This window comes from Rhinopithecus roxellana, chromosome 20 (assembly GCF_007565055.1).
Source record: "Rhinopithecus roxellana isolate Shanxi Qingling chromosome 20, ASM756505v1, whole genome shotgun sequence".
Taxonomy (NCBI): domain Eukaryota; kingdom Metazoa; phylum Chordata; class Mammalia; order Primates; family Cercopithecidae; genus Rhinopithecus; species Rhinopithecus roxellana.
In genome coordinates this window covers 25512202-25537744 of record NC_044568.1, presented here as the reverse complement: position 1 = coordinate 25537744, position 25543 = coordinate 25512202, and the positions used below count along the sequence as shown (strand labels likewise).

General features: G+C 42.4%; 1 protein-coding gene and 1 non-coding gene across 6 annotated transcripts in view; both read right to left on the bottom strand.

The window, feature by feature from the left end:
• NFATC3 (nuclear factor of activated T cells 3) overlaps positions 1 to 25543 on the bottom strand; it is a 162908-nt gene that overhangs the window by 31429 nt on the left and 105936 nt on the right. For 3 of the 5 annotated variants that reach the window (XM_010355051.2, XM_010355052.2, XM_030924649.1), the window contains exons 6-9: positions 24542 to 24682; positions 17314 to 17369; positions 15229 to 15355; positions 7127 to 8134 (exon numbers count right to left, since the gene is read on the bottom strand). In XM_010355051.2, the coding sequence (XP_010353353.1) occupies positions 7127 to 8134; positions 15229 to 15355; positions 17314 to 17369; positions 24542 to 24682 (1332 nt within the window). Of the gene's footprint in view, positions 1 to 7126; positions 8135 to 10137; positions 11987 to 15228; positions 15356 to 17313; positions 17370 to 24541; positions 24683 to 25543 lie in introns of those variants that run through there. The other 2 variants (XM_030924647.1, XM_030924648.1) reach the window with 2 other exon arrangements.
• Positions 9477 to 9611, bottom strand: LOC115895350. Its single transcript, XR_004055556.1, has one exon. It is a non-coding gene; the product is annotated as a small nucleolar RNA SNORA48 (small nucleolar RNA).

The window sequence follows — 25543 nt, the reverse complement described above, 5'->3', positions numbered from 1 at the left end:
AGGCTGGTCTAGAACTCCTGGGCTCAAGCGATCCTCCCACCTTGGCCTCACGAAGTGCTGGGATTACAAGGCATGAGCTACTGCACCCAGCCAGAATCTATAATCTTAAGATTACCCTGGTCCCTCTCACAATCAAGTCTCTATGGAGAAAATGGCATTCTCTTTCATGTATTCTTTGTTTGACACCCATTCTAAAACCTCAACACACTGACTAGAAACTTGATTAAACATACTGGAAAAACTCCTAGAGTCAGGAAACAGGTTTTAGTCTTTATTCTGCCATAATTCAAGTGTGTTACCCTGGATGAATACCTTAGGCTCTATATAAAATTCAGATGCTTTATCCATAAAATGAGAGCTATATTAGAATATTTTCCAGCTCTATAACTGTTTTGGGACAGGGTCTCATTCTGTCACCTGGGCTGGAGTGTAGTAGCATGATCACCGCTCACTGCAGCCTTGACCTCCTGGGCTCAAGCAATCTTCCCAGTCCAGCCTCCCAAGTAGCTGGGACTACAGGCACATGTTACCATGCCGAGGTAACTTTTGTAATTTTTCCAGACAGGGTTTTGCCATGTTGTCCAGGCTGTTCTCAAACTCCTGGGCTCAAGGGATCTGCCTGCCTGGGCCTCCCAAAGTGGTGGGACTACAAGCAAGAGCCACCATGCACAGACTATAACTCTTGAAATTCTGAGCTGAGTTACACTACTATCTTCTCTAGTAAATGTCATTGAATTTATAATAAAAAATTGATGTTAACGTCCACATTTCTAAAAGTAATAGTCAACTAATACATGAATGATTCCTAAGAGATTCCATCTTTTTTTTTTTTTTTTTTTTTTTTTTTTGAGACAGAGTCTTGCTCTGTCGCCCAGGCTGGAGTGCAGTGGCCAGATCTCAGCTCACTGCAAGCTCTGCCTCCCGGGTTCATGCCATTCTCCTGCCTCAGCCTCCCGAGTAGCTGGGACTACAGGCGCCCGCCACTTCGCCCGGCTAGTTTTTTGTATTTTTTTTTTAGTAGAGACGGGTTTCACCATGTTAGCCAGGATGGTCTCGATCTCCTGACCTCGTGATCCGCCCGTCTCGGCCTCCCAAAGTGCTGGGATTACAGGCTTGAGCCACCGCGCCCGGCCAAGAGATTCCATCTTACTTAAAAACTTCAAAAATTAAAGAAAGCGTGTTTTAATCTTTGATTTGGTTAAAAGAGGATATATAAATTTGAATATAAAACAGAATTAACAAAAGTTATTAGGATAAGTATCTTTAAGTAGTATAGCAAAAAAGTTTTTAAATTACTGTGTCCTCTGGTAGTAGAGTGGAAATTACTTTGGACTTAACATAATATGAAAAAGTTTTAAAAAACTGAGCTTGGGCTAACTACAAAGTTCACTTTAGTCCCTTTCAATCCTTTCTGGTATGTTCTATGACTCACAATATTTAGAGACAGGGTCTTGCTATGTTCTCCAGGCTAGCCTCAAACTAGGCGCAAGTGATCTTCCTGCCTTAGCCTTCCTTAGTAGCTAGGACGACAGGCACACACCACCATGCCTGGCTCTATGACTTTTAAAGTTAAGTATTAGCAGGGCATGGTGGCGTGTGCCTGTGGTCCCAGTTGCTCAGGAGGCTGAAGCAGGAGGATTGCTTCAGCCCAGGAGGTTGAGGATGCAGTGAGCTGTGTTCACAGCACTGCATTCCAGACTGGGTGACAGAGTGAGATGCCATCTTCGAGAATAAAAAAATGAAATAAAGTAAAATAAAATAAAGCTAACCAGAAAGGGGACATTTGGCCAGATATGATGGCTCCCAGAACTTTGAGAGGCCAAGGTGGGAGAATTACTTGAGGCCATAAGTTCTAGACCAGCCTGGGCAGTATAGCAAGACTTCATCCTTACAAAAAATAAAAAAAAATTTTAAATTTAAAAAGGAGATATTCCAGTGCTATAGAGTTCAAGGTCTATGATAATTTTTTTTTTTTTTTTTTTTTTTTGAGATGTAGTTTCACTCTTGTTGCCCGGGCTGGAGTGCAGTGGCGCGATCTCGGCTCACTGCAACCTCCGCCTCCCAGGTTCAAGCGATTCTCCTGCTTCAGCCTCCCAAATAGCTGGGATTACAGGTATGTGCCACCACACCAGGCTAATTTTGTGTTTTTGGTAGAGACGGGGTTTATCCATGTTGGTCAGCCTGGTCGAGAACTCCTGACCTCAGGTGATCTGCCTGCCTCAGCCTCCCGAAGTGCTGGGATACAGGTGTGAGCCACTGCGCCCAGCCATTTCAAGTTTTATTTTATGGATTTATGTTAAAAGGTTGTTTTTTTCTTTTTTGAGATGGAGTCTCTCACTCTGTCACCCAGGCTGGAGTGCAGTGGTGCGATCTCAGCTCACTGCAACCTTCACCTCCTGGGTTCAAGCAATTCTCCTGCCTCAGCCTCCCAAACAGCTGGGATTACAAGCACCTACCACCACACCCAGCTAATTTGAATTTACATTAAAAGGCTGCAGAACTTTAGGATTTTCTAAGCATCTAGAAATTCTATCTTCAAAGGCAAATCCAAATATCATAATAAATGAGTCAAATTAAAAATATTAAAAATTCATTTTAGGCTGGGCATGGTGGCTCTTGCCTGTAATCCCAGCACTTTGGGAGGCTGAGACAGGCAGATCACCTGAGGTCAGGAGTTCAAGACCAGCCTGGCCAACATGGCGAAACCCCATCTCTACTAAAAAATACAAAAATTAGCCAGGTGTAGTAGCGCATGCCTGTAGTCCCAGCTACTCGGGGGGCTGAAGGAGGAGAATCTCTTGACCTGGGAGGTGGAGGTTGCAGTGAGCGGTGATTGCACCGCTGCAATCCAGCCTGGGTGATAGAGACTCCGTCTCAAAAAATAAAAATAAAAATAAAGATAAATTCATTCTGGAGCTTAAATTAAGCATCAAAAATTCAATTTGCAAAAATTATACAGCCAATAATCTAAGGTGTTCAGAAGTGCATTTTAACAAAAATTGGTCAGGTGTGGTGGCGCATGCCTGTAGTCCCAGCTACTCAGGAGGCTGAAGTTGGGAGGATTGATCCCTTTCGCCAAGGAAATCAAGGCTGCAGTGAGCCAAGACTGCACTACTATGCTTCAGCCCAGGTGACAGGGTGAGACTACCATCACAAAAAAATAAAAAGAGCGCATTTCAGTTTTTTCTGTCCTTATTTTTTTTTAATTTTAGAGACAGGGTCTCACTGTATTGGCAAGATTGGACTCAAACTCCTGAGCCCAAGTGATCCTTCCATCTCACATTCCCAAGTGGCCGGGACTATAGGTGCACACCATTGTGTCCAGCTCTTCCCCCTCTGTAATTACTGCTTGGCAGCACTGAGCTTCTATCAAGTCCCCTGAGGGGTGGCAATGAGCAAATGTGATAGCTAGTCCCTGGGGGTCTACAATCTAGGAACATTTCTGGCTTTTTTTTTTGAGACAGAGTTTTGTTCTTGTCGCCCAGGCTGGAGTACAATGGCGTGATCTCAGCTCACTGCAACCTCCACCTCCCAGGTTCAAGCAATTCTCTTGTCTCAGCCTCCCAAGTAGCTGGGACTACAGGAGCCCACCACCACGCCCGCTAATTTTTTATTTTTTTGTATTTTTAGTAGAGACAGGGTTTCACCATGTTGACCGAGCTAGAACTCCTGACCTTGGGTGATCCGCTCACCTCGGCCTCCCAAAGTGCTGGGATTACAGGCGTGAACCATGGCACCTGGTCCCTTTCTTGCTTGTATGCTCTACCATAATAAAGGGGGCAAAAATAAAATTGCTTTTACAGCTGCTCTCACAGACCCCACCTTTTCAGAGCTTCTGTTTTTGCAACAAATCTCCCATATTCAAATAATGAAATACATTTTCCCAAAACCTTTCTAGAAATATGATTTGTTGCCTATCCTACCTTCCACCCCCAAATCTCTCAACCTGTGGTAAATTAGAAAGAGCAGGTTCTAGCTTTGGGCTCTTTTTAGAAGGAAAAAATATCTTCATTGGTAAAGAAAATGAGCTGAAATGCCCTTAAAGACCCACTCAATAAATCTCCTATCTTCAGTTATATCACAAATGAGTGACTCAAGGTCTCACTCCTTGTTTCAGGGTGAAAAGCAATGTGAAGAGTTAGTCTAAAACTGCTAAAAGAAGAAACAGGTAACAATTTTAAATGCAATATTTGCATAAGCCTTTATTTCAAATCTGTTTTGCATAAAAGTAGCAGCCTGCTCTCCATGTTTTGGTTTCATCATTTCTTAGGGAGTGACACTTACGCCAGCTGTGCACAAAGAACAGCAAAATGCTTAAATAGCAGAGCCCTCAAGTATGCCAAACACAGTGTGACAGATTAGATGCAGTTGTGAACATGGGTTAATGCAGTGAAATTGTGCACATGCGTTTCTGGAGAATATTCTCCAGGAATTAGAAAAACCTTGAAGGATTCCGTTTAGTACAGAGTTCTATTCTAACCACCATGGCCTGCTATTTCTGGGAGGCAGCTGTAGCGCCACAAGAAAAACACTGGATTGATCTGGTCTCAGTTCTGCTGCTTACCAGTCGTGTGATCTTTCAAAAGTCCAACTCTGTAAATGTCACTGTCTACCTCAGAGTTTGAGGAATGATAAGATTAGATAATAAATAGAAGAATGCTATGCAAATTTTAGGTGTTGCTCTAGTTTACACATATACCTTCTGTTTACACACAAATGACCTGACATGTCCCCTCATGGCTTTAAAACCATCCTGCACTGTACCAATCACCCCATCCCCCAACCTCATCCCCATACTTCAACCCACCACAGACATATCCTTCCCTGACAAACACATCCTTCTTCTCTATTTCTGCTATATTATCTGACTTGCCTCTGATCTTCATTTACTGAAAACATACTCAGGTGACCCTTGAACAACAAAGCTTTGAGCTGCCTGGGTCCACTTATACACAGCTTTTCTCAACCAAACATGGATCTAAAAAAGAATATTCTCAAATGTGAAATCTGCATATGTGGAGGGCTTTTTAATTTTTTTAGAGACAGGGTCTCACTTTGCTACCCAGGCTGGAGTGCAATAGTATGCGATCAGTTCACTGAAGCCTCAAACTCCTGGGCTCAAGCGATCTTCCCACTTCAGTCTTCCTAGTAGCTAGGACTACAGGCACACACCACCATACCCAGCTAATTTTTGTGTGTTTTTTTTCTGGTAGAGATGAGGTCTCATTATGTTGCCCAGGCTGGTCTCAAACTCCTAGTCTCAAGTAATCCTACCTTGGCCTCCCAAAGCACTGAGACCACAGCTGCTTTTCTTGCATGTGGGTTCCACAGGGTGACCGTGGAACTTGAGCATGCATGATTTGGTTGTACACAGGCAGTCCTAAAGCCAATTCCCTGAGTACACTGAGAAATGACTATGTCCATGGAGACTGGTTTTACAACCCCCCATACCAAAATCCACGAATGCGCAAGTCCCTTATATAAAACAGCGTACCATTTGCATGTAATCTACCCACATCCCCCCTTTAAATCATATCTACATTATTTATAATACCAAATACAATGTAAATGCTATGGGAACAGTTGTAATATTACATTGTTTAGGGAATAATGACAAGAAAAAAAAAGTCTGTAGGTACATGTTCAATACAGATGCAACCATCCATTTTCTTCCCCCAGATATTTTCAATCCACAGATGGTTGAATCCAAGGTGCGGAACCCATGCACACAGAAAGCCAACTGTACTCATCCTCCAAAACTTGGCTCAAATGTCACCTACTCACAGAAGACTTGCTGAATCCTTTCTGTGAAATCTGTTACATATCTCTGCTGATTTTTTTTTTTCATCTGAGGCAGGGTCTCACTCTATATCACCCAAGCTGGAGTGCAATGGCATGATCACAGCTCACTGCAGCCTCAACCTCTCTGGCTCAGGTGATCCTCCCACCTCAGCTTCCTGGTTAGCTAGGACTATAGGCCCATACCACTATGCCTGGTTAATTTTTTGTATTTTGTTTTGTAGACACGGGGCTCTGCCATGTTGCCCAGGCTGGTCTTGCAGTTCTGGGCACAAGCGATCCACCCGCCTCAGCCTTCCAAAGTGCTGGGATTATAGGTGAATCACTGCACCCGGCCGAGATCTCTATCTTAATACATCTGCCGGGCGCGGTGGCTCAAGCCTGTAATCCCAGCACTTTGGGAGGCCGAGATGGGCGGATCACGAGGTCAGGAGATCGAGACCATCCTGGCTAACACGGTGAAACCCCGTCTCTACTAAAAAATACAAAACACTAGCCGGGCACGGTGACGGGCGCCTGTAGTCCCAGCAACTCGGGAGGCTGAGGCAGGAGAATGGCTTAAACCCAGGAGGCGGAGCTTGCAGTGAGCTGAGATCCGGCCACAGCACTCCAGCCTGGGCGGCAGAGCGAGACTCCGTCTCAAAAAAAAAAAAAAAAAAAAAATCCTTCGTATTCCCAGCATCTAGCTTCATCTTGCAAAAGGACAGGATTCAGTAATATTTATGGAACTAACGACCTTGAATTCCATTCTCTAGACACTGTGATCTCACTATATATTCTGGAAAAAAAGATGCTGTATTCAGCAACAGGTATTAGTGGCAAAGCAGATGCTAAGGCATGGATTTTCATACCTATCCTCAAAGTTATATATACATATAAATTTTTTTTTCCCCTCGATATGGAGTCTTGCTGTGTTGCCCAGGCTGGAGTGCAATGGTGTGATCTTGGCTCCCTGCAACCTCCACCTCCCAGGTTTAAGCGATTCTCCTGCCTCAGCCTGCCGAGTAGCTGGGATTATAGGCATTCACCACCATGCCCGGCTAATTTTTTGTATTTTTAGTAGAGACAGGGTTTCATCATGTTGGCCAGGCTGGTCTCAAACTCCTGACCTTGTGATCCACCCGCCTCAGCCTTCCAAAGTGCTGGGATACAGGCGTGAGCCACCGTGCCAGGCAAAATTATATATTAACATATATTTCTAATAACAACTTATTTAAAAGCCCAACCATATGCCAATAAGCAATCCACAGAAACTTTTCCATGACACTTGGGAAAATAAAGTTCCTGAATCTACACTATTTCAAGAACATATCATAGATGAACTTACCATCATCTAAAGTGATGTCCTGCAGACCAATGGTTGCAAAGTTAGGCTCCCGATCTTCTGGTTCAGGTTTAATGCTCACAGTTGCCCCATCAGGTGGAAATGAAGCTGGATCACACAAACTGTGACATATTAAGGATGAAGGTGCAGAAAGACCCCCCTGGCCTGTACTTTGTGCTTGACTTGAGTGCTGTCCAGAATGCATTCTGGTAGCTCGAGACGGTGATGAGGCAGTTCCTGAGCTAGGAGATTGGTAAGGCATAGACTGAAGCTGAGGAGACGGTGGCCCAGAAAGTGGTGAACTAGCCAAGGGATGAGAAGCTGCTGGGGAAGCTGTTGTAGCAGACCCTGAATGTGAAGGACCATATGTAATAGGTTGTAACTGAGAAGAAGGCTGACCGGTAATCTGGTCAGCCACTGGAGAAGAAAGAGATCTTTGTCCTGTATTTGAACAATGATATCCCATTGATTGTAGATGAGGCAGGGTATGCACAGAATGAGGTGTATGGGCTAAGAGATGTCCTGTTGAGCCTGAATTTGAAGAATGAAATGGTATGGATGACAGTGGTTGACAGCCAAGATTCACTAAACCAGGAAGAGTTGCATCCTGCTGAAACAAAACTGAATCAAATTCTTGACTAGAGGCAGCATTAATAGGAAGACAAGTTGGTCCATTGTACACAACGTTAGTTTGCATAGGCTGATAGGAAGACCCCACAGGAGGTGTTGGTGTGACTTGAAAAGGCTGGTGTACAACTGGAGAAGGAATCATATGCTGTTCTTTACTAGCACTCTCATCTCTACACTGCAACTGTGGCAGATGGGATGAGGTCACCATGGATGCATATGTTTGTGGGATGGAACAAACCAAACTTCTCTGTGCTGACAGTACACTGTCATGTGAATGCCCTGAATCAGAGGAAGGCCTCTGGGTCTGAGCAGGATGAGGCACAGGCAAAGATGGAACTGAAGACAAATCAATCTCTTCTCTGTGTTCTTGCTTCATCAAAACTGAAAATAAAATGATTAAAGCAAATATTATTATACAATACATAAAATAATTGACAGGCCTTCATGCTAGGTTACACAACTACAGCATAAGCTGAGGGGCAAACTCAAATGCCTTTAAGGAACTTCATGTAAAATATCGGGTATTTCTCTGTGTATGTGTAGACGTACATATATATGTATACACATACACGTTTTCCTTGTGTGTAATATGAATATCTTTGGGAAGAGGCACAAGAAACTATGCTAGAGTCACTGCTAGGAAGGAAAACTAGGTGACTAAAGGACAGAATTCGGAGGTTTACTTTTTACTACATACTTTTTTAGTCTTTTGAATGTTTTTCACTGTGTATTTATTACCTATTCAAAATTAAGTAACTAAAACAACAAATAAAGCCCTAGGGCCTAATAAAGTATTGAATTTGGGATCCCTGATCAGAAGCCTACCAATCTGGTTTTACATGTTGCATCATACACCAGAAACCATGACTCCGACATTCATAGAACTTCTGCTTTACAATGGTTCTCACATACATCTCACTTGATCCTCTGCCATCATGTGGGATTCAAAAAAAGTACTAAAATCCACAAAAAAACCTAACAAATACATTCTGCAAAGTTGCAGGATACAAAACCAACATACAAAAATAATGTTATATTTCTATAAACTAGCAATAAACATCTGAATAAAAATTCAGAAAACAATTTCTTTTTTTGCTTTTGGGAGACAGGGTCTCACTCTGTCGGCCAGGCTGGAGTGCCGTGGTGCAATCTTGGTTTACTGGAGCAAGTGATCCTCCCACCTCCGCCTCCTGAATAGCTGGAATACAGGCATGCGCCACCATGCTCATGCTTATTTTTTGTAGAGATGAAGTCTTACTGTGTTGCCCAGGCTGGTCTTGGACTCCCATACTCAAGCAATCTTCCCACCCCAACCTCCCAAAGTGCTGGGACTACAGACATAAGCCACTGTGCATAGCCAACAATTCCATGTATAATAACATCAAAAAATAATAAAATACTCAGAAATGATTTAACCATGGAAGGCAGGACTCATAACTGAAATCTACAAAACACTGCTGAAACAAATTAAAGAAGCCCTAAATAAATGGAAAGACATTCCAGGTTCATGGATTGAAGACTTAATATTGCTAACATGACAACACTCTCCAAAGTGATCTTTTGTCAAAAAAAATTGATGTCCTTGAGTCATATAAAGTGATCTTCAGATTCAATATAATCCCTATCAAAGTCTCAGTGACAGTTTTTGCAGAAATAGAAAAACTCACTCTAAAATACACACGGAATCTCAAGAGATCCCAAATAGCCAACACGATCTTTTTTCCCATGTGTCCAAGGCATAAACCAGGTATGGGCACAGACCAAAAGCCAAGCTGGGATAAATAAGGCATTGATTCATCCCTGGCTTATATGAGATAGGCAGCACCAACCAGATGTCACTCTACCCAAGTCAAGAACAACCAATATCATCTTGAAAAAGAACAGAGTTGGAGGAAATCAGGACTTCCTGATTTAAAAACTTACCACACAAAGCTACAATAATTAAAACAGTGTAATATTAACATAACGATAGACATAATCAATGTAATGGAATAGAGTCCAGAAATAAATCCTCACATATTTGGTCAACTAATCTTCAAACAAGGATGCCAAAACCATTCAATGGTTTTCAACAATGGCGCCAAGAAAACTAGACATCGACATGTAAAATAATGAAGGTGGGGCTGGGTGCGGTGCCTCACACCTGTAATCTCAGCACTTTGAGAGGCCAAGGTGGGAGGATCACTTGAGGTCAGGAATTCGAGATCAGCCTGGCCAACATGATGAAACTCTGTCTCTACTAAAAACACAAAATTAGCCAGGTGTGGTGATGCACCCGTGTAATCCCAGCTACACGGGAGGCTGAGGCTGAGGCAGAATCACTTGAACCCGGGAGGCAGAGGTTGCAGTGAAATGAGACAACGCCATTGCACTCTAGCCTGGGCCAACAAGAGTGAAATTCTGTCTCAAACAAAAATAAAAATAAAAAATAAAACTTAAAAACCCTAAAAGAATCAGCCATTTGCAATTAATGGTCATCCCTCCACTGGATATTGATATTGGTCGGATCCCTATTGCAAAGGGATTGCCAAAAAGGTAATAAATTCAGAAATACTCTAATAAAAAAAAAAGCAACTATTGATGGCAGTGGTTGCCCATCTGGAGTGGCCACTGCCATGACACTGGCTGCAGTGGGCGAGGTGCTGCCAGCACTGCATGCTCCACAGAGCTGGTGAGAGCTGGGAACAGGTGGAAGCCCCACCATCTTCTGAGTTGGCAGGGCGGGAGCCTTGTATTTCCTGGGTGCAGTTGTGGCCACCCAGCTGTGGCTGCTGACCTGGGCATCCCTGTGCTCTTGGCGGGGGGAGGGGGGTGGTAGCAGGCAGAAGCCCCACCATCCTGGGTATAGCTACAGCCATTCAAACAATGGCTGCTGACCTAGGCATCTCTGCACTCTCAGGGACCCAGAAAGTCCACCTCCCCCAACAGACTCAGAGGTGCCTGCTCCTGGTGCCTGGCCTCTCCCTGCTCCTGGTGCTCATTTCAATCTTGGAGGGAAGCTGAGACCGAGCCCAGGCGATGTTGCAACCCAGCAGGGTGTGTGTATGCTTGGGGCAGTGCTGACGCGCCAGCCTCCTGCTGCCTCAGCCCCCTCCAGTCTTTGGGCACTGACGGGCACAGGAGGGATGTCGAGGTAGGGGTGAGGGCAGCTCAACCCTGGTTTGCAGGCACCCCTTGACACAAACAACCTGGGCACCATGAAAAGCAACAGGAGGCAGACAGGTTCCTGGGCGCAAAGGGGTGGGTCACCAGTGAAGCCCCACCTTCAAGCTGGAGAAGGCCTGAAGCCTGGGGACTGGGCTGCCAGTCCTGCGGACCAGAGTGCAAACTTACGGTGCTTTTTCCGGGCCCACCCACGGCCACCCCATGGAACAGTTAGCAAGCACTTTCTCTCCTCTGAAGCCCATATAAAACCTGGACTCAGCCATACTCAAAAAGAAAACAGGACAACCAGCTGTGGAAAGGAGCTACCCACCTCAGGGTCTCCTCTCTGCTGAAAGCTGAGAAGACAACAGGACAACCTGCCTGTGGAGAGGAGCTACACATTGTAGAGTTTCCTCTCTGCTGAGGGCTGAACACTTGGGACACCCTGGCTGCAGAGAGGAGCTACCCTCTGTGGGTCTTCTCTGAGCTGTTCTATTGCTCAAAAAAAGCTCTTCGTCCCACTCACCCTCCATTTGTCCGTGTACCTCATTCTTCCTGGGCATAGGACAAGAACTCAGTGGGGCTGAAAGGGTTGCAACACAAACAGGGTTGAAAGAGGCCCCTTGCTCACCATGTTGGCAGCAACAAGAAGGAGAGAAGAGCTGCAGTCTTTAGGGAGCCCAGACCTAGAAGCTCCCTGAGCCAGGGCTGTGACACTCTCTTTGGGGCTCTGAGGTTCCTGGCATCTCCAAGTTTCTGGGGGCCACCATGTTCCCCAGTGCCAGCCATGGAAGTTGCCTGTGGTATCCCTGGTTCAGCTGCAGCCTCACAGGGAGCCACCACCCATGCTGGTGCCTAGAGCTGCCAGCCCCTCCATAGCCAGCGTGCCGACTCCACGCTCACTCACTCACACACCCCTTCCCACTCTGCTCACCCTTGGCAGGCATGGGATCCAGACCGGCAGCGTGAGCCACATGCAGCTTGCCAGGCCGAGTGGGCCCAGAGGGGCCGTGGGCAAAGGTGCCACTAGCCACAGGGGTTTCCAGCTGGCAAAGTGACACCTCAAGGGTCCCGTAACAATACGACTATCTAAAAATTGTATAAGTAAAATTTTAAAAGGAATTATTTGCCATAAACAAACAAAAGGTTAGAATCTCTAAATAAATAATTCATACAAATTAATGAGATAAACAACACCAACAAAACAGAGATCAGGTCATACAACAGAATACTAAGAAGTTATTACAATTCTGTAAAACTCTGTCGATGAAGAAAAATTAAAATGTTCAGTTACAAAACCATATACGGGCTAGTCCCACTTCCATTTTTTTTTTTTTTTTTTTTGGAGACGGAGTCTCGCTCTGTCGCCCAGGCTGGAGTGCAGTGGCCAGATCTCAGCTCACTGCAAGCTCCGCCTCCTGGGTTTACGCCATTCTCCCGCCTTAGCCTCCCGAGTAGCTGGGACTACAGGCGCCTGCCACCTCGCCCGGCTAGTTTTTTGTATTTTTTAGTAGAGACGGAGTTTCACCGTATTAGCCAGGATGGTCTCGATCTCCTGACCTCGTGATCCGCCCATCTCGGCCTCCCAAAGTGCTGGGATTACAGGCTTGAGCCACTGCGCCCGGCTCCATTTCCATTTTTAAAAAATTTTGTTTATATGTGGATCAAAGGAATCTGGAAGGACAGAATGATAGTCTCAGAATAGAAGAGAATTTGAATTTTTTTTTTTTTTTTTTTTTTTTTTTGAGACAGAGTCTTGCCCTGTTACCCAGGCTGGAGTGCAGTGGCATGATCTCAGCTCACTGCAAGCTCTGCCTCCCAGGTTCACACCATTCTCCTGCCTCAGCCTCCCCAGCAGCTGGGACTACAGGTGCACGACGCCATGCCCGGCTAATTTTTATGTATTTTTAGTAGAGATGGGGTTTCACTGTGTTAGCCAGGATGGTCTCCATCTCCTGACTTCATGATCCGCCCACCTCAGCCTCCCAAAGTGTTGGGATTACAGGCGTGAGCCACCACGCCCAGCCGAGAATTTGAATTTTTTTTTTAAAACACCTGTCTTTAAAAAAAAAAATTACAGTAATGTACTGGCTTTTGTAAAAATTTTATTCAAAATTTCATTTTAGAAAAATTTTATTCAAAATTTCATTTTAGAAAAAAATGAAAAAAGTTAAATGCTACAGAGAAACACAGTAACCAACCAGAACAAGTACTATACAAACATTCCTGTGTGCCTATTCTTCTGTTAGTTTATGCCACCTGATTTGTCATCTATCAGCCATAAGGGCAGTGATGAGTTATAGTGCAATCGAATGTTTTCTTTCCATTCCAGAGCTCTACTGATTTCCATTCCCAAATTAATATCCTCTAGGATTCTGCCTTTTTATTGTCCTCCCAATTCATGGGCTGAAAGGCAGCAAACTCTCCTGGTTTGCCTTTCAATTACTACCATTATGAGGTAGTAATCAAATCCCCTAATCTGCTTGACTGATTTTGCTTTTCTTATTGCAATCTGGAAAGCCCTCTTGTTTCTCATTCAGGTTAGAGTCTACAATCCCTCATCTCAACAGTATTTAATAACCTTTTTGGACAGGACGTTTGCTATACTCCATTCTGGAGGAGATACATACCTTGCCACCTGCCCTGAAGAATTTGAGTGTTACTTAAGAAAGTTAAACCGTAGGTCAACTTGTTACCAACTGGTATGAAAAACAAAAAGGGAGGAAAAAGAAAATTAAACCCCTGGGCACACCTGTAATCCCAGCACTTTGGAAGGCCGAGGCAAGTGGATTGCCTGAGGTCAGGAGTTCAAGACCAGCCTGGCCAACATGGCGAAACCCCGTCTCTACTAAAAATACAAAAATCAGCCAGGGTGCCTGTAATCCCAGCTACTTGGGAGGCTGAGGCAGGAAAATCATTTGAACTTGAACCTGGGAGGCAGAGGTTGCAGTGAGCCAAGATCGCACCATTGCACTCAAGCCAGAGTAACAGGGTAAGACTCTGTCTCAAAAAAAAAAAAAAAAAAAAAAAAAAAATTAAACCCCTAATTATAGGATTAATTACAATAGTATCTGTAAATTGATGACCAACATCAATGGTGCCCGTCAATCAAGTCTAGAATGCTACCAGGTTTCTGTAGAGAACTTTCTCTCTCTTTACAAAAACAATTTCAAACATTCTCCATGATTGTCCAACTGTGAAATCACCCAAACTTCCCTCTGCTCACAATAGGACACTTCCTGTCATTTTTTGTGGAAAAAAAACTAAAGCTATCATATGCAAGCTCCTTAAACTCTCCATTACTAAATCTACAAACTTTCTTCATCTACATCCATCTCAATCCATCTTTTTTATTTTCCCTTCTGTTCCTTCTCCCCTCTAAGGCCCATTTTAAATCCTATCCCCTCTCATCTTTCCCCAAAACTTGATATTCTTTATCATCACTGATGTTCTGTCTGTATATTCAAAACCCTCTTGGTGTTTGAATCACCTTCTTCGACTTACCTCATGTAAATCTCACTCCTCAGTCACTAATTTCAGAAAAGATTAAACTGGTTCTTGACACTTTATAAAGAAAAGAAATATGGGGGAAATGGTTTTTGAAACACAAGTCTGATCATGTTACCTTTCTGTTAAAGCTCATTTTGTGTGTGTGTGTGTGTGTGTGTGTGTGTGTGTGTGTGTGTGTGTGTGTGACAGAGTTTCGCTCTTGTTTCCCAGGCTGGAGTGCAATGACGCAGTCTCGGCTCTCTGCAACCTCCACTCCCGGGTTCAAGCAATTCTCCTGCCTCAGCCTCCCGAGTAGCTGGGATTACAGGCTTGCACCACCACGCCCGGCTAATTTTGTATTTTTAGTAAAGAGGGAGTTTCTCCATGTTGGTCAGGCTGGTCTCGAACTGCCAACCTCAAGTGATCCTCCCGCCTCGGCCTCCCAAAGTGCTGGGATTACAGGCATGAGCCACTGCGTCTGGCCACACTGCCTTTTTATGGTGCTAAGGGTACAAGGGGAGTTCATGACCCAGGAACACACACATACTCACAAACACCTGCCCCTCTGTAATGCTGGGAATTTTTGATAAAAATTCTTCTGAAAAAAAGACCTTAAAACTACCATTCATCTTCTAATTTCCTTATAATGTATCATTACAAAACAACAACTGAGACCACATATAATATTTAAAGTCAACAAAACTTTAGAATGGGCATCTGTTGGTGTTTCCATTGTTTATAAGCACTCTACCTTAAGCATTCTAATATAGGATTCATTAAATAACTTTTTATTCATTAGGAAAGAAAACTCTACAGTAAACCATCATGACTCCTCCTCGTACCTGGTGTATAAGTAAAACGTTGAGACTGGCTTTTTTTCCTCTTGCCATTGCAAAGATAAAAGTGCACCTGCACTGCAGCTGTAACTGCTGGGTTATGATATGGAGGAACTTCAAGGACAATGTGAGCCTAAGGATGGAAAGCAAGATTGTGTTACACTCAGAACTAAAAATGAAACGCACCTGTTAAACACATCACAACTCATGAGTCTTAACTACAAGGCTCCAGCACAGATAATTATATACATCAGCTAGTCATATACATCATCTGGAAATTTCCTATAGGGATACTTCAGTCTTGAAAGAGATAAGACCTTTAATCAATAAAAGAGAAACTGCTTTTTACTCACCCAATTGGGTTTCTGGTTGTAGCAGAAGTAAAAAGTCTTACACACTACGTAGTAAGATGTTTTGCTCTACTGAATATTACATGTTACTACGTATCTTTTTTTTTTTTTTTTTTTTTTTTTGAGATGGAGTCTCTCTCTGTTACCCAGGCTGGAGTGCAGTGGCGCGATCTCGGCTCACTGCAAGCTCTGCCTCCCAGGTTCACGCCATTCTCCTGCCTCAGTCTCCCGAGCAGCTGGGACTACAGGCGCCTGCTACCTCGCCCGACTAATTTTTTGTATTTTCAGTAGAGACAGGTTTTCACCATGTTAGCCAGGATGGTCTCCATCTGCTGACCTCATGATCTGCCCGCCTCAGCCTCCCAAAGTGCTGGGATTACAGGCGTGAGCCACCGCACCCGGCCCTAGTTTAGATTTATTTTCTTAAATTTTACATTCAAAATGTTCTAAACTGGAGCCAGGTACAATAGCTCACACCTGTAATCCCAGCACTTTGGGAGGCTAAGGCGGGCAGATCACTTGAGGTCAGGAGTCTAAGACCAGTCTAGCCAACATGTTGAAACCCCATCTCTACTAAAAATACAAAAATTAGCTGGGCATGATGTTGCATGCCTGTAGTCCCAGCTACTCAGGAGTCTGAGGCAGGAGAATCGCTTGAACTTGGAAGGCAGAGGCTGCAGTGAGCCGAGACTGTACCACTGCACTCCAGTCTGCATGACAGAGCTAGACTCCATCTAAAATAAATAAATAAATAAAAATTTAAAAAATTAAATAATCCAAAATGTTGTAAACTAGCATTAAACAAAACGTGTATCTACATCAAAAATAATTTTACAAAACCAAGGTGAAAATCTTTGGCCCCAAACCAAATGCAATCCTCAACCTAAATTGCTCCAGATCTTTGGAAAGCACTGTAGGAAGTGGTATTCCCTAGCCCAGAAAATACTCTGTCTCCATTCCAACCACGATAACAAGACCAAAACTTTCAATGTAGAATCCTAGAAGGCTTAACTAAATAGCTGAAGGGTTAGAAATAGTGTGTTAAGTACACAATTCCCTAAGGACTTGTCTTGCTCCTATCTTTTACCTACTACATATGTTCTTTCTCTTTTTTATTTCTCTGTGAAGGCCTATACATATGTTCTTTATTGAATTTGTTTTTATTCCTAAATGAGTTCAGAGAAATTAATGATAATTTCAATAAGAACCTTCTGACGATCTTTCATTTCTAGTTTCTCTTCCCTGTATGCAATAGGGAGAAAACAAGACACTAACTGGCTATCTTTTCTAAACTTTAATTGAATTTGCTTTAATACTAGGTAAGTATTTTACTTCCAAACCTCTAGAAATTTTACTTTTTTAGACAGGGTCTCACTCTATCACCCAGGCTGGAGTGCAGTGGCATGATCATGGCTCACTGCAGCCTTGACCTCCCAGGCTCAGGTGATCCTCCCACGTCAGCCTCCCAAATGGCCGGGACTACAGGTGCATGTCACCACACATGGCTTATATTTTGTAGAGACAGGGTTGCTCAGGCTTGTCTTGAACTCCCGGGCTCAAACAATCCTCCTGCCTCAGCCTCCCAAAGTGCTGGGATTATAGGCATGAGTCTCATGCCCGGCCTAATTTTACTTTTTTATTAATCAATATACAAAAGAGTCATCCATACCATAAAGCAGCATTATTCAATTTTCTATTCAGTGTCTTAAATATTTCTTAAGAATTAAGGTGAATTTCTTACCCCTTGACATTTTTCCCTGATTATCTTCCCTTCTACCTCCCACTGAGGTCGTCCATCTATTGAAAGAAAGAGTTTATAGTTAAAAGAAATTCGTATCAGAAAGCATACAGACAAAATCTAATGCATGTAGTATCACAAATTTATTAGCAAAGGCGATGTTTTTTCCACTGACTTCCATTATGAAAATAAAATGTAAATGCGTACAAATGGGGAAAAAATAAGGAGAAAGATCATGGGCTGCCCGGGTTAGTAGATCCCACAGAGCTCATTCTAACCATCTACCCAAGTGATGTTTAAAAGCCCTCTGAGAACACCCTCATCAAGTGGTGGCCAACTTTTGCTTGTGTAACTAAAATGATAGGAAACTCACTTCCTTACCAGGTAAACGCTTTCCATCTTGGATAATAATTGCTGCTAGAAAGTTCCTCGTGGCCGAGCGCGGTGGCTCAAGCCTGTAATCCCAGCACTTTGGGAGGCCAAGGCGGGTGGATCACGAGGTCAGGAGATCGAGACCCTCCTGGCTAACACGGTGAAACCCCGTCTCTACTAAAAATACAAAAAAAACTAGCCGGGCGCGGTGGCGGGCGCCTGTAGTCCCAGCTACTGGGAGGCTGAGGCGGGAGAATGGCGGGAACCCGGGAGGCGGAGCTTGCAGTGAGCCGAGATCGCGCCACTGCACTCCAGCCTGGGCGACACAGCGAGACTCCGTCTCAAAAAAAAAAAAAAAAAAAAAAAAAGAAAATTCCTCATGATAAATGAAATGTCTCTTGATGGTATCCAACAACTAGTCTAAATATTATTCCTTGCTGTCACAAAATAAAATCTTGATTGCTTCTCTGTGAGATTATATTTCAGATGTTGAAAAGCTGTTATATCTGCTTGTGTCTCCTCTCCTACTGGCTAGCATCCCCAGTTCTGTGCCTATTCCTTACATAATATTTTAGACTTCATGGTCTCTGGTTAAATATGCTCCTCCAAATTCACAAGGCCCAGGACTGAATAGCCTACGTGAGAAATGACCAAGTGTGGTACAGAATGACTGAGGCTCTAACCACCGTACATGGAAATGCTGTGTCTTTGTTAATGAAAGCTTTCTTGAGGTGCGGGGGGAAGTTTTCTTGGGAGCACCATATGCTGACTCTCACACTAAGTATGTGACCAAGTGTCTATACAGTTCCTACTGCCATGTTTCCACACTGTGCACTTATGCAGCTGAGTTTTTTTTTTTTCTCCCAACCCTTTGGAACATTACTTACTCCCAGCAGGGAGACTTCATTTTGTTGTATCCCTTCACTTGTCAAAATATTTTTTAGATACTGATGGTCCTAAAAAATGTTTCCTAGGCTTTCCAGATTTCTGTCACCTGAAGATTTGGCCAACACATTTTCTGTCTCTTCATCCCAAGTGAACTACTCATTTGGAGACAGCCTTATCTGCTATTAAAGCTCTCCAACTGATGTGCAATTATTCCAAAGCATTTTTTGTGTGTGTGTCACGGGCATTCACCCAGTGACTAAGTCACACACAGCTTGCAGCACTTCTTCATCTGGTCTGCAAATTTATCGTGAGAGATTTCATCAAATGTTTTCCAGGTTGTAACCATCCATTTTCCAGTCCAGTAACTAGACAATGGCTACTTCTGCTGCACAAGAGATACTACAGGCAAGTGCTACATCTACTTAGAATTATAGCTCAGTTCAGCAATCACGTGCTGGTTCCTTATGTGCCACTTTGTGTTACTGACATAACTGAGACAAGATGCCCTGCCTTTAGCCTGTGGATGAAAGGCAAACGCAAACAGTTTATTGTAATAAAATGTGTTGGGTATAATAATTGATAAAGGTACACTCTGGATAAACCAAGAACACAGGGGTCAGGGTCTTTAACCTAATCTTGGGGAGGGGTAGTGAGACAAGGAAGGCTTCCTGGAAGAGCTCTTGAACTGAGACTTAACATGAGACAGAACTCATATGAGGAAAGGGTAAATTATAGACAGAAGAGACAGCATGAGCAAAGACAAGATGACAAGAACCCCTAAGATACAGAGACTTACAAGCAGCTGTGATGTTGTATAAAGTATGAGGCAAGGAGCAGTAAGAAAGAGGGTTGGAAAGACTGGCAGCAGATTACGGCCTGAATACTATAATAAGGAGCCTAGAAAATGAAGGGGATTGCTGAAGGTGCTTTTAAAATGGGAGTTACATGTTTACAACTGTAATCTCCTCTAAAGCCAGTAACTGTCACCATTTAACATGATTCAACTTCAATCCAAAGTTCTTAAATGTGAAGCTCTGGGTCAAATAAATGAATTCAATAATACCTATTAATTGTATTCAGGCACAGATGAATTTTTAGAGTGGAAAGGAAGGGATGGCTCTGAGACACCGTCTCTTTCTCATGCTCCTTATTCACCTAAAACGTGACACCTACAGAAAGACATTCCTTGATGACTTGATATAAACAGTTCACAATTCAGTCTCTATCACTCTACCCTCTTACTTCATACAGTTTTACCTGGAATAATCTTGTTCATTTATTTGTTTATAAGTGCTTCCCCACTAGAATGTAAGCTCTATCAGAGCACGCAACCTGAAGGTTGTATTCAACATTATATCCCCAATGCCTAGACTAGTGTCTATATCACATAGCAATGCTTCATAAATAATTGATGAATTAATAAATTATGAAACAGAACTGATGTTTTTTGAAGACAGGCAGGGTATGGGTCAGGGTTGAAGGGAAGTGAATTTTAAAGGAGAAGAAGACAGCCACATACTTTCCAGCTCAAAGAGAAGATGCTATTATTAATCAAGTTAAGAAACCCAGAGAGATAAACTAGTTTGTGAAGTCAGGTATGTTTTCATATTTTAAGTCTCAGTGAGACATTTATAAAGCAATATCTAGTGGGTACTTTAAATTTCAGGTTAAAGTTTAAGAGAAACATGTTGCTACAGAGAGAGATTTGGGAGCTAATAAAATTTCTCAAAAAGATAATGAGAAGAAAAATGAATATAAAACCTTAGAAAACATCTATATTTAAGAGCCAGAAAAATTCATATAAAAAGACGAACAAGAATAAAGATGTATGAGAACCAGATAACAACAAAGTCAAGGGGGAAAAGTGTTAAGAAGGAGAGGAAGTAGCTGGCTGTCAAATTTTTAGGCAATTATGATTTCAATGAAGTGAAAGACAAAAGATTAAAGAGTAGCAGGTAAGGAAATGAAAGCAAATGACACTACTTTTTTGAGAGGGTGGATGCTAAGCGATAGAGAAATGAAACAAAAGCTTAGGATGACAGATTTAAGAGAAAGGGAATGTTTAGGATGAGAAGACATAAACATAATTAAACTCCAAGAAGAAGGATCCAGTAGAAAAAGATAGAGAAATTATAAAAGAGAGGTGATGGGGGCACAGTATAGCCTTTAATACTTAAGTTTTAAAAAGATAAAAGAATGAAAACTGATATTAAAATTTTAAATAAGAAAAAACATAATAAACAAAAAAAAAGTGAAAAGAAGTTAAATATAGAAATCAGTGAAACAGAAAGGCACACTGAAAGGTTTGATAAAGCCAAGAACTATGGAAAGACTGGTTAAAAATCCAGAAATGGCATAAATAAATAGCAGGAATAAAAGAATGGGGGGATATAACTCCAGATGCAAAAAGAGAATACTGTGAGCTAATTAATGTCAATAGATTTGAAAACACAGGGAAAGGAATAAAGTCCTAGAAAAATATATATGACCAGGCGGGCACATAGGCTCACACCTGTAATCTGAGCACTTTGGGAGGCCAAGATGGGCGCATCACCTGAGATCAGGAGTTCGAGACCAACCTGGTCAACATGGTGAAACCCCATCTCTACTAAAAAAATACAAAAGTTAGACGGGCGCGGTGGCGGGCACCTGTAATCCCAGCTACTTGGCAGACAGAGGCAGGAGAATCACTTGAACCCAGGAGGCAGAGGTTGCAGTGAGCCAAGACTGCACCACGGCACTGCAGCCTGGGAAACATGAGCGAAACTCTGTCTCAAAATTAAAAAATAAAAGAAAGAAAGAAAGATATACATGACCAGAACAAACTCAAGGAGAAACAAATCTGACTAGTCCTGCAACCACTGAATAGAAATATATCACAAGTTAATGGCTCCCCATAAAGACAGTCCCCTGTCCAGAAGGTTTTGGAGGTGAGCTCTGTCACGTGTGCAGGGGAATATGAGAGTACCCAACACAAATGCTGTTAAGGAATGGGAAAAGACGAGGCACTTCCCCCAATTCACTCTGATATCCAGAATATATAAAGAATTCCTTAAGTCACTAAGAAAATGAAAAATGATCCAATGGAGAAAACAGGCAAGGACACAGTTATTGCACAGCAAATGAAATATGAATGGTCCATAACAACCTTAATAGCTATCAGGGAAATTCAAACCCAAACTTCAAGATACCATTTCACCCCTACTGGATTAACAAAATTTAAGAATTTTAATATTCTTGCCTATGTTTACTAGGTACAGCAGTGTCAAAAACTGGACAATATCCAAATATCCAGTAAGAGAAATGACAATAAATTGTGGTACATTCATACAATGAAAAACTTTATAGTAGTGAAAGGTCTTCAGTTACATGGATCAGTCTTAAAACTTTAAGACCTCTGAAAATACAATTTTTCAAAGAATACAGGCAATATCGTACAAAGCCCAAAAACGGGAAAAAAAAAAAAAAAGATGTGAGCATTTAGGTTGTTTCCACTTTTTAGCAATTATAAATAGTTTTATATGGTTGAAGAGCAAGGGTTACAGCCGGGCACAGTGGCTCACGCCTCTAATCCCAGCACTTTGGGAGGCCGAGGCAGGTGGATCACAAGGTCAGGAGTTAGAGACCAGCCTGACCAATATGGTGAAACCCCGTCTCTACTAAAAATACAAAAATTAGCCAGGCATTGTGGTGGGCACCTGTAATCCCAGCTACTCAGGAGGCTGAGGCAGGAGAATCGCTTGAACGTGGGAGATGGAGGCTGCAGTGAGCTGAGAAAGTCCCACTGCACTCCAGCCTGGGTGACAGAGTGAGGCTCCATCTCAAAAAAAAAAAAAAAAAAAACAAGGGTTGATTCTGGTGGCAGTTCCATTTGAGAAGGGGGACCCAGAGGCCTTCAAAGGTAAATGTAGTTCTTAAACTTGGCAGTAGGTTTAAGTATTTGTTATATTACTCTTATAAAAATAGTGTTTCATGACTGGCACGTAGATCTTAGCACTTTGGGAGGGTGAGGTGGGCAGATCACTTGAGGTCAAGAGTTCAAGAACCAGTCTGGTCAACATGGCAAAACCCTGTGTCTACCAAAAATACAAAAATTAGCCAGGTGTTGTGGCACGTGCCTATAATCCCAGCTACTCGGGAGGCTGAGGCAGGAGAATCGCTTTAACCTAGGAGACGGAGGTTGCAGTCAGCCAAGATTGTGCCATTGCACTCCAGCCTAGGTGACAGAGCAAGTCACTGTCTCAAAAAAAAAAAAAAAAAAAAAAAAAAAAAAAAAAAGTCTTTCATAAGTTCTAAATTTTTTTTTTTTTTTTTTTTTTTTTTTTTTTTTTGAGGTGGAGTCTCTCTCTGTCGCCCGGGCTGGAGTGCAGTGGCCGGATCTCAGCTCACTGCAAGCTCCGCCTCCCGGGTTCACGCCATTCTCCTGCCTCAGCCTCCTGAGTAGCTGGGACTACAGGCGCCCGCCACCTCGCCCAGCTAATTTTTTGTATTTTTTAGTAGAGACGGGGTTTCACCGTGTTAGCCAGGATGGTCTCAATCTGCTGACCTCGTGATCCGCCCGTCTTGGCCTCCCAAAGTGCTGGGATTACAGGCTTGAGCCATCGCGCCCGGCCATAAGTTCTAAATGTTTTTAAAACTGAGAGGAAATAACTGACGTAAAAGTGTTTTAAATATGCACAAGAAAGAATAAAATCAAGGCCAGGCAAGGTGGCTCACACCTGTAATCCCAGCACTTTGGGAGGCCAAGATGGGTGGATCACAAGGTCAGGACATTGAGACCATCCTGGCTAACATGGTGAAACCCCGTCTCTACTAAAAACACAAAAATTGGCCAGGCGTGGTGGTGGGCACCTGTAGTCCCAGCTACTTGGGAGGCTGAGGCAGGAGAATGGCGTGAACCCAGGAGGCGGAGCTTGCGGTGAGCCGAGATCGTGCCACTGCACTGTAGCCTGGGAAACACAGTGAGACTCCCTCTCAAAAAAAAAAAAGAAAAAGAAAAGAAAAGAAAAGAAAAAAACACCCTGATAAACATGAATTCTTCTACTTTAAAAATAATTGAGGTATAATTCAAATACTATAAAATCCATCCTTTTAAAGTATACAACTCAGAGGGTTGGGGGATATTCACAGAGCAGTACAACCATCACCACTAATTCCAGAACATTTCCATCACTCCAAAAGGAAACCCAGTCCCCATCAGCAGTCACTTACCACTGACAACTTCCTCCAACCACTGGTAACCAGTAATCTACTTTTGGTTTCTGGATTGCCTATACTGGACATTTTATATAAATGGGGTCATATACTATGTGTCCTTTTGTGCTGGCTTCCTTCACTGAGCCTATTTTCAGGGTTTATCCATGCTGCAGCATGTAGGAGTACTTCATTAATTTTTATGACTAAATAATATTTCACTGTGTGGATATATCACATTTTGTTTTTCCATTTATCAGTTGGTGAGCATTTAGGTTGTTTACATTTTTTTGGCAACTATAAATAAAGTTGCTATAAATACTTGTCTGTAAGTTTATGTATGGACATGTATTTCTAACCCTTTCAAGTATATACCTAGGAGTAGAGTTGCTGGGGGAATTCTACTTTTCAGACATCTTAAATTACTATTATTATATTATTATTTAGAAACAAGGTTTCACTTTGTTGCCCAGGCTGAGGAGTGAAGTGGCACAATCAGAGCTCACTGTAACCTAGAACTTCTGGGCTCAAGTGATCCTCCTGCCTCAGCCTGAGTAGCTGGAACTATAGGCATGTGCCACCATGCCCAGCTCCTTAAAAATAATTTAACATTTATATGAAAATTTAATAAATATTTGGTTTAAAATAGACTCTAGTGCAAAATGACACCCATAGCTTTATGAAAACTACTTTGTCATTTTTGTTACTGAAACATCTAAATAATTTATTTTACCCTTTGCCCCTTAGTTTGAAGTCAATCAACTCATATATTACTTACCTTGTCCTTTTTCAAGAAAAATGATTTTGGATTCTGGAAGAAAATTAGATCCAGTCACAATCATTTCATGACCTCCATTTACAGAACAACTGTTGATACTGTACTTCTCAATATGAGGAAGTTCTTGAGCAGACCGCTGGGCTGTTTTGAATTTTTTTAAAGAGTTGAGAAAAAACAAAATATTAGTTAAAAATCTTTCATACACAAATGACAAACTCAAGCTACAAAAAGAAAATAAAGAGAAGCAAATTTTGGGATTAATTCATTCAGGCTTTTAAAATTCAAGACAATGGTAACACAACACACTAAAATAACTAAGTTGTTTATAAAACAAATAGATATATTAATGTGATTTCTAAGTATATTTATTTATTTAAGACAGGGTCTCACTCTGTTGCCCAAACTGGAGCACGGTGACTTGATCATAGCTCCCTGCAGCCTCCAATTCCTGGGCTCAAGTGATGCTCCCATCTCAGCCTCCCAAGTAGCTAGGATTACAGACGCATGCCACTGTGCCCAGCCAATTTTTTTTTTTTTTTTAAACAGCAACATGGTCTCACTTCGTTGCCCAGCCTGGTCTCAAACTCCTGGCTTCAAACAGTCCTCCTGCCTTGGCCTCCCAAAGTGCTGGCATTATAGGCTTGAGCCACCACACTCAGACAATTATTTTCTTAAACTATAAAGAAACTAATAAAACTTCATTAATATCTTCAACTTCATACTGACTCCAACACATTTACCTCATCTGCTTTTCTCTTTTTCGCTTAAATGTTTAATATGTTTCTTCCACGCAACAACTATCCGTTAAAATCTATAAATCTAATTATAAAAAGTATGTTAAGTTCAAAGATGTAAAATTATATTCCGTGCAATGAAGAGAAGACAAGTTCTAGGGAACTACTAGCAGACAAACACCAAGTAAGCCTTTCTTTTTAAATTCATTTTTAAAATTTTATTTATTTATTTTTTGAGACGGAGTCTCGCTCTCTTGCCCAGGCTGGA